We start from the raw sequence: 9,006 nt of genomic DNA on the forward strand, positions 1-9,006 counted from the left end.
AACACATGGACTTGGCCTCCACCGCAGTCTATGGAAAAGCATTCCACGGATTCACTACTCCTTGCCTAAAAAAAATCCTCCTTACCTCTGTTCTAAAAGATTGTTCACTGGTTTTGAGGCTGTGCCCTCCAGGATTTCTCCACCAGAAGAAACGTCCTCTCCACATCCACCCTATCTCGTCCTTTCAACATATCTGTGTTCAAGCCATAGAGACGGGACGTTACTCCACCAACCTAAGAGTGGCCTCATCCAGTCAGAAAAGGAGTCTATAGAACGATATGTCGGGACGGGTGTAGGGGTAGAAATTGACATTGTTAGGCATGAACCTTTGGCAATGAATGAATAGTTGAAGATCGGACCCCGACTCTTCAGCAGGGCTGGAACGTAAGGGGGAAGATGCCAGAATAACATCATTGAGGAAGAGGGGGGAAGAAATCTGAAAAGGTGGTAGGTAAAACCAGATGGTTATAGAACGTAGACGAAATAAGTGACTGGGATGTGATAAGAGGAAAAGACTAACATCTCGGGAAGGATGAATCAGATATGAAAGGAGAGTGGATTATGAGAGAAACGGAAAGAGGAAGGGCATCGGGGGGACGTGGTAGGAAAATGAGGAGAAGCTTTAGAGACCAGAGTGGGGAAATGAGGAAAATGGAAAGGAGAGGGGGGAAACACTGGAAAACATAGATATGTCTAGGAATGGACATGATCAACAATAACAGTCATGAAACCGAGATGTGATCCTGAGGTGTTTCACAACAACATTCACTGACTTCTTGAAGCGTCATTTCTTCATCTTTGAGATGTTGCAATTTCGTGTCAGGCTATCCAAACCTCATCACATTTGGGATTTTGCTTGAATGTTTATTTTAACCGCAGCTGTTGGAAGACACGTCAGCCTTGTGTGGTATTGAATATTCAGTGTGCTGGAGCGAGTATAAATGAATGACCGTGGAGATTCATCAGCTCAGAGCTTCTTCAGCGAGATCGCGGGCAGCTGGAAGACAGGCTGAATCTCACACAACATGCTTGAAACATTTTACCGTGTCAGAAAAATATATTTCATGATAATTTCCGTTATTGGCATTCCTGGTAAGAACATTGGCGAACTAACATTGGCAGTTCTCTGTGCGCGGTCTTTGGACTCGTTCAGTGACGGACAGCGTTGTGATGCCGGTGTATCAGTGAGTGCGGTTCAGACATTGTGACAAAGCTCCGTGTTCGTTCAGAGGTGGATTATCGGAATTTACTTGGACAGCAATTTTGATTTTTTCAATGAAACCCGCTCTCAAAGTTAACTCCGATAATCCAGCGTTCGTAATCTGCTTGGTGTTAATGTCTATCAATAGGGCAGCATGTTTTAAATTCAGTTTTAAAGGTATTGCGCCATATTTTAAGATATTAAAGGGAACGTGGGAAGTGATTCGCCGTTGTGATTCAGGGGAGAGCGGTAGAGAGTACTTGTGTGTTTAAGCCGGAACCATCGGGAGTTTCCGAAATAATTGCCTATGCGTGTTTCAGTGTGTCAGCGTTTGTTCCGTGTCTTGTTCCTGGAAGTGAGGAGGGAGTTAAGAGCCAGACCAGCGGTGTCTATTGGAGGTCAGACGGGGTAAGATTCATGCGATACTCCGCTCCGGAGCAACAGCATCGAGCAATTTAGAGTTATGCTGCAGTAATTTGGAGCAACTCCTGCAGAAGCAGATGTTTTGAAGTACCTATGTTGTCTTTGGTGATTCAAACACCAGCGTCTAACACAGTTGCAAAGTGGAGCAAGCCAGGCAGAATATCTAAATGCGAACATGGAACTTTCTGATCGGGTTCCCTGACGCAGTGTGAGTCCCGGCTAGGAGTAGTTGCACGATTTAAAAGAAGCGAGCCAAGTGTGGCCCCTGTGGGCGGATGACAATCGGGGAGTTTATAAGGAGACCAGACATGCGAACGGTGGACATGAATTTATTTTGAACTTTGGGAGTGGACAGCGGCGCAGGGAGTAGGCTTTGCTGTCTGGGGAGAGTGAAGGAACACATCGATGAGAAACTTGCCGAGGAATCCAGGCCTTACTCATCAGCTGAAATCCTTCTGGTTAAAACATTAGATTGATTTCCCCAAAGAGCCCACGGCGATCAGTTGACAATGGCTCCTTTCCAAACTCTGCGCCTCTGCCAGTACTGTGTACCGCACTCTTTCACCCGACATACACGCGCGTGAGCCGTCTGTGATTCCCGTTTTACACCTTTTAAATCACCACAAATGAGTTGTCCGCAATTGTTCTCAATTTCCAGCTCATCCATGTCCTGAGATCCACGGGGCGGCGAGATATTCACTCATTCTTTTTGCCATTCCCCTAGTGAATTTCGTGGCGATTGCGATCCTGTCCCGGGGAAAGTGCGGCCTCTCCACCTGCACCACTCGATACCTGGTGGCCATGGCAACGGCCGATCTACTAATCGTCATTTTTCGGGTCATCTTGTGGCGGGTCAGTTATTATTACTTCCCCGGGACTTTCCTGGACATAACCCCCGTGTGCAGTATGATCTCTACCCTGGGTATGGCGGCCACAGACTGTTCTGTCTGGTTCACTGTCACATTTACGTTGGATCGGTTTGTCGCCATCCGTTGCCAGAAGCGGAAAGCAAATTACTGCACCGGGAAAACTGCGGCTGTGGTTCTGACAACAACCGGCGTTCTGCTCTGTTTTAAAAATGTGCCCAACTTCTTTAAATATCGCCCTGTGAAGGTCATCGACAATATACCATGGGACTGTATTCGGAAGCCGGGCTACTATACGCAACCCAGGTGGGTGGGATATAGCTGGTTTTCTACCGTCCTAACGCCATTGCTCCCGTTCCTGTTAATACTCCTGTTCAACGCTCTGACAGTCAGACACATTTTAGTGACTAGTCGAGTCCGTAAGGGGCTGAGGGGTCAGAGCAAAGCGGAGAACCGCAGTGACCCGGAGATGGAGAGCAGGAGGAGGTCTGTGATCTTACTTCTCACCATCTCCGGAAGCTTCATCATACTGTGGTCGGTGAAATTTGCCGAGTTTCTTTACTACACTTTTGCCGGATTGAATCAAAATAATTATATCGATTCAGAATACATCTTTGAACACACTGGAGACATGTTGCTGATATTAAGTTGCTGCACAAACACTTTTATCTATGGGGTGACTCAGTCCAAGTTCAGAGAGCAGTTCATCAGCGCAGCGAAATATCCGCTCATGTTAATTATTCAATTAATTAATAAACAGAATATTTAAATTATTCGCAGAGGCGGTCGCAGTGTTTTACATTTTGACACTACAAAACAGGAGGTCATCGGTGAACGCGGTTGCGGGAAGAATAAAACTAGTTTAGAGCCTGAGATAGCTATAGCACGGGAACAGACCTTTCGGCACCCGCAGTCTGCGACCTCCACCTCCTACCAAGTATTAAACTCATCCCATCTGTTTATCTTGATCTTTCCCCATATTCCCGCTTTCCTCACCGCCCCACCCCTTTGAATAATGAATGCCTCACCGCAGCGTAAATACTCATCAGTCAACTGACCTACAAAGCCGTGCAATCTCGGTGAATGATTCACCTCGCGGGGAGAACGGGTGGTGAGATCGGGCCTGGCTTGGACTCCTCTGATTAAGCAGGCAGCGCCCCAAAGAGAGCTAGCTGACTGGTTCCAACTTCGGCACGTCTTTTAATACCCCATTCGCAGACAACATCCACGTCGACCGAGACCCTAACTTCAAATGTCGAGTTTACTTGTGTTTAGTAGGAGAGAATGAACTTTGTGATGTGTTCACCGGCACAGGGAATGTCTCCCCAATGTCGACTAATCATCTGAAAGGTCATTTTCTAAAAGGGATCGAATAATTTTATGAGGAAAGAACTGTTCTTCCTCATTTCTCTGAGTGTATTTATTCGGTAAAAAAAAGAGGTTTATCGAACCCAACGCGGTTGAGTCCGCCGATAGGCACCTTAGTGAGGCTTCGTGCGAAGGCCTAAAGGTCAATCGACAGGGAATGAGACTATTAAACCACACAATTAAGGAGCAGAATTTTGGGCCATTGCTTCCATCGAGCTCTTCGTCTTTCTTTCTTGGTTGATTTATTCCTCAACTACAATTTATTTCCTCTCATAAACCGTTAGCTCCCTCACCAATCAAAAATCTTCACACTTTTTTCTTCGCCACACGCTATGACCTGGTATCCACATATTCTGCGGCAGCAAAATCGAGACCTCTTGTAAATTAGCCTTCAGAGAATCTAGAACAAGGACTAATAAGTCTCTATGCATCCATTGTTTCGTAATTTTCCCCCATTAGAAGCTTATCTACACCATAATCGTTCGTTGCAAAGTGCATATCCCGCACCTCCACACATTGCCTTCCACCTGTCACTTTTTTGCCCACTCGGTCAAAGCAACCCGCTGCTGGCGACACTGCTTGTCTCTGCAGGTAGATCCTGTCCATCTGAATCACATCCGATAGCTGACTCTTCGTTATTGAAAAGCTCATCTGCCGGTCGTATCCTGGTTTATCTCTGTTTCCGAATATGCCGACAGATGATCTATCTCCCGGTATTTTGATATATTACATAATGATCTCTCCCAGGGGCACAACAACCTTTTGATCGTTTCCCGTATTATCCTCTGATAAAGATGGCCGGGATCTGACTACATTCATGATGAACTCCTATAAATCATCCATTCTACAGTTGATAGCACAGTTCCCTCCAGTAAGCTCACAAACGATGTCGGTTTCAAGAGCGAATGTAGATGAGATGTATTAATTTAATATTTCTGTGGTTTTCTGTGATTCTAAACATAGATCACCCTTCACAGTATCGGTATTTATTCGACACCCACACCCGACAACCAGGCATAAGTTACCCATTAAACCCAGATATATAGTATACAAATATACCATACTGTGCAGTGTAGCAAGGATACCCATTACAGCTAGTATGTGATACTGTGCAAAAGACGTAGGCACATATATGGAGCAGGGGTGCCTGAGATTACGTAGAAACATAGAAACATAGAAAACCTACAGCACAATGCAGGCATTTCTGACCACAAATCTCTGCCGAATATGTCCTTACCTTACAACTACCTAGACTTAGCCATAGCCCTCCACTTTTCTAAGCTCCATGAACCTATTCATGAGTTCCTTAAAAAACCCTATCGGTTCCGCCTCCACCACTGCCTCCGGAACCCGATTCCACGCACTCACCACACTCTGCGTAAAAACAACTTACCACTGACATCTCCTCTGTACCGACTTCCAAGCACCTTAAAATATGCCATCTCGTGCTAGCCATTTCAGCCCTGGGAAAAAGCCTCTGACTATCCACAAAATCATTGCCTGTCATTACCATGTACACGTCTATCAGGTTACCTCTCATCCTCAGCCGGACCAAGGAGAGAAAGCCGAGTTCACTCAACCTATTCTCATACGGCATGCTCCCCAATTCATGCAACATCCTTGTAAATCTCCTCTGCACGCCTCTTATGGTTTCCACGTCCTTCTTGTGGTGAGGCGACCAGAACTGAACACAGTACTCCAAGTTGTGTCTGACCAGGGCCCTATATAGCTGCCAAATTACCTCCCGGCTCCTAAACTCAATCCCACGGTTGATGAAGGCCAATGCACCGTATTCCTTCTTAACTACAGCGTCAACCTGTGTAGCAGCTTTGAGTGTCCTATGGACCCGGAACCCGAGATCCCTCTGATCATCCACACTGCCAAGAGTCTTGCCATTAATGCTATATTCTGCCATTATATTTGACCTGCCAAAATGAAAAACTTCACACTTTCTTGGTTTGAACTCCACCCGCCACTTCTCAGCCCAGTTTTGCATCCAATCAATATCCTGCTGTAATCTCTGACAACCCTCCACACTACCCACAACACTCCTAACCTTTGTGTCATCAGTAGATTTACTAACCCATCCTTCCACTTCCTCATTCAGGTCAATATAAAAATCACGAAGGGTAGAGGTCCCAGAACAGATATCTGAGGCACACCACTGGTCACCGACCTGCATGCAGAGCACTCTTTGCCTTCTGTGGGCAAGCCAGTTCTAGATCCACAAAGCAATGTCCCGTTGGATCCCATGCCTCCTTACTTTCTTAATAAGCCTTGCATGGGGTACCTTATCAAATGCCTTGCTGAAATCTATATACACGGCATCTACAGCTTTACCTTCATCAATGTGTATAGTCACATCCTCAAAAAGTTCAATCAGGCTTGTAAGGCACGACCTGCCTTTGACAAAGCCATGCTGACTGTTCCTAATAACATTGTGCCTCTCCAAATGTTCATAAATCCTGCCTCTCAGGATCTTCTCCATCAATTTACCAACAACTGAAGTAAGACTCACTGCTCCATAATATCCTCGGCTATCTCTACTCCCTTTCTTGATCAAGGGAACAACATCCGCATCCCTCCAGTCCTCCAGAACCTCTCCCGTCCTCATTGATGATGCAAAATCATCGCCAGATATTTGCATATTACGTTACTTGTCAACATGGAGAGGAGAGCGAGTTTCTAAATCTTAATTTCCAGTTTTCACTCTGCCTTTCCAGTCGTGATGAAGGGTCTCGGCCCGAAATTGCGGCGGTATATTCCCATGTATAGATGCTGCCTGACCTGCATCACTCTAGATTCCCATCAACTGCAGTATATTTTGTGTCTTTGTAAATCTGTCGGGATCAAAGGATGCTGGATATGGGAAGGGTGGAGCCCCACTAGAGGGGTGTAGGACAGGTGGCAGGTAATTATTGTCAGGGGCGAGAGAGGGGGCGGTGCGCTTGTTAGCCCACCCAGCCATGGGACACCAGGCAAGGACAGTTAATTACAAACAATTTATTTATTGATCATTACAGAATGCCTGTCTGGTACTTTACGTTCCGTCCCCTCTCGACCATGAATCCACTCCTCCTGCCCCCTTCCCACTCTTAGTCAATAATAGAGACCCATTTCATCACTCACATATGTCATGAAATTGTTTTTCTTTTCGGCATCAGTACAGTGTGATAAATAAAACTACTGCAATTCTGTGCGAAAGTCTTAGGCATGGTCACCATATGCCCCGCTAATGTACTTTCAGGACCCTTATACTCGACAAGGAACTGGTCTGATTCCAGCTGCCTGTATCTGGCACATATCTCTTTTTCCCCTGCTCATGCCCTTCATGACCATTGACAAAAGAGCTGGCCTAATTTTGTCTGCGTGGCCAATTACTCTAACATGGACATTCTGCCACCGATGCCTTCTTAAAAGCTGCACACATTTACCTTACTTACTTTATTGTCGCTAAACAATTGATACTTTTCCGACGCCCTCCACTGATACAATTTTTACGAGTTTCTTCTTATGCCACTGAAATTAGGCCTGGTGAAATTTAGGTCCTTGACTTATTTCCCTCTAACAACCTAGGAAGGAGTGAAGTGATGGTCAGTGGCCCCATATGTCACATCAACAGTCTCAACATGATCGATTGCAGCCACTTGACTTTCAGTGCCTACTCCATTTTACTTCAAAAAGCATCTCTAGAAGCATACAACACGTTTTACCCAATCTAAATCGTTAGCACTTAGGCAAACCCTTGCAATATTCGGGAGGATAAATTCACCAAGTCTTTTATTACAAACTTATCACCAAGATAAATTCATACCTATTATTATTCGCATACATTCTCTGAATACCTTTCATGTTTCCACATCTACTTCCTGCTAACTTTTGGATGTCCTGTTGTGTTATGCCATCATTGTGATCACCCCCTTCGTATATGTGTACGTGTGTGTATATGTGTGCGTGTGTGTGTGTGTGTGTGTGTGTGTGTGTATGTGTGCGTGTGCGTGCGTGTGTGTGTGTGTGTGTGTATATGTGTGTGTGTGTGTATGTGTGTGTGTGCGTGTGTGTGTGTGTGTGTGTGTGTATATGTGTGTATGTGTGTGTATATGTGTGCGTGTGTGTGTGTGTATATGTGTGCGTGTGTGTGTGTGTGTATATATGTGTGCGTGTGTGTGTGTATGTGTGTGTGTGTGTGTGTGTGTGTGTGTGTGTGTGTGTGTGTGTGTGTGTGTTTGTGTTTCCCCCAGAGAACCGACGTCTGTGTAGCGCTAAATCTTACACTGCCGCTAAACCTCTGCCTTTCTTATTAGATGCACCTAATGTGGAGAAATTGTTATCATTACTGAACACATGTATGTAGCTAAAAATATTTTTGATCTTCTGCGTGAAGTAGCTGTTCCCCCTCCGCTTCAATGACGGATTCTCTGCTGATATCTGAAATGGTGTATGTTCGGCAATTTCCTTTTGAAACACTTCTACATCGGCTCCACTGCAATCACTTCATTTGTAGAAACTTTGCGATACTCTAATCAGGCTAATATACGTTATTGCATCATTACTTTCCCCGTAAGTGAAGACAGGTATTCGGAATGTATTGAACGCCACAGTATCAATCCGATTTCCTATCTTAATTAATCTTTCAACTTCCCTTTCCTTGTCCGTCTTCACATCAATATTGTCGAGAACCAGGTCACTCTTTGTGAATATCCCAGCCCTACTCACCCGTGGAAGGTAATCACCACGTACTTCAATATTGACCCCTATCAGCCCTTCGCTATCCATCTGACAAACTGATCAATTTCATCCGATAACCAATGATCCATTGGTTTATTACTGCAAGGAATATCTAGACACGTGACATGCTCTTCTTGTCTGCTGTTCAGTTCAGACCATTCAACAGATAAGTACATCAAGGAAACACATCACTACAACAAAAACGGAATTTACAATGTTGCGTTATATTTACAATGAAAGAGAAGTTCAGATTGCCAGATAGGTAAATACAACTGTCTACCGCGCTATCAACAACGCTACCCATTTAGCGACTGCAAGAGGACATACCCGATCAAAACTTTTCCATGGACGGCTTCCAGGCCGTTCGGGCTGACCGGAAGTGAACTGAGAGAGGTAAGCATAAAGGAGTTGGAGGCTTAC

The 9,006-nt window shown here is 45.2% G+C and overlaps 1 protein-coding gene across 1 annotated transcript; it reads left to right on the plus strand.

Annotated features, from left to right (window-relative positions):
- Positions 1 to 1,025: 1,025 nt before the first annotated feature.
- Positions 1,026 to 3,259, plus strand: LOC140206792 (probable G-protein coupled receptor 139). Its single transcript, XM_072275011.1, has 2 exons — positions 1,026 to 1,092; positions 2,349 to 3,259. Exons 1-2 carry the CDS (start codon positions 1,026 to 1,028, stop codon positions 3,257 to 3,259), a joined length of 978 nt encoding a protein of 325 aa, XP_072131112.1.
- The last annotated feature ends 5,747 nt before the right edge of the window (positions 3,260 to 9,006 follow it).

The sequence above is a fragment of the Mobula birostris genome, chromosome 13 (assembly GCF_030028105.1).
Source record: "Mobula birostris isolate sMobBir1 chromosome 13, sMobBir1.hap1, whole genome shotgun sequence".
NCBI classification, from domain to species: Eukaryota; Metazoa; Chordata; class Chondrichthyes; order Myliobatiformes; family Myliobatidae; genus Mobula; species Mobula birostris.

Coding starts and splice junctions, on each gene's coding strand:
- LOC140206792 (XM_072275011.1), top strand. CDS start 1,026: ATGCTTGAAACATTTTACCGTGTCAGAAAAATATATTTCATGATAATT. Junction 1,093..2,348: donor TTCCGTTATTGGCATTCCTG/GTAAGAACATTG, acceptor CCATTCCCCTAG/TGAATTTCGTGGCGATTGCG.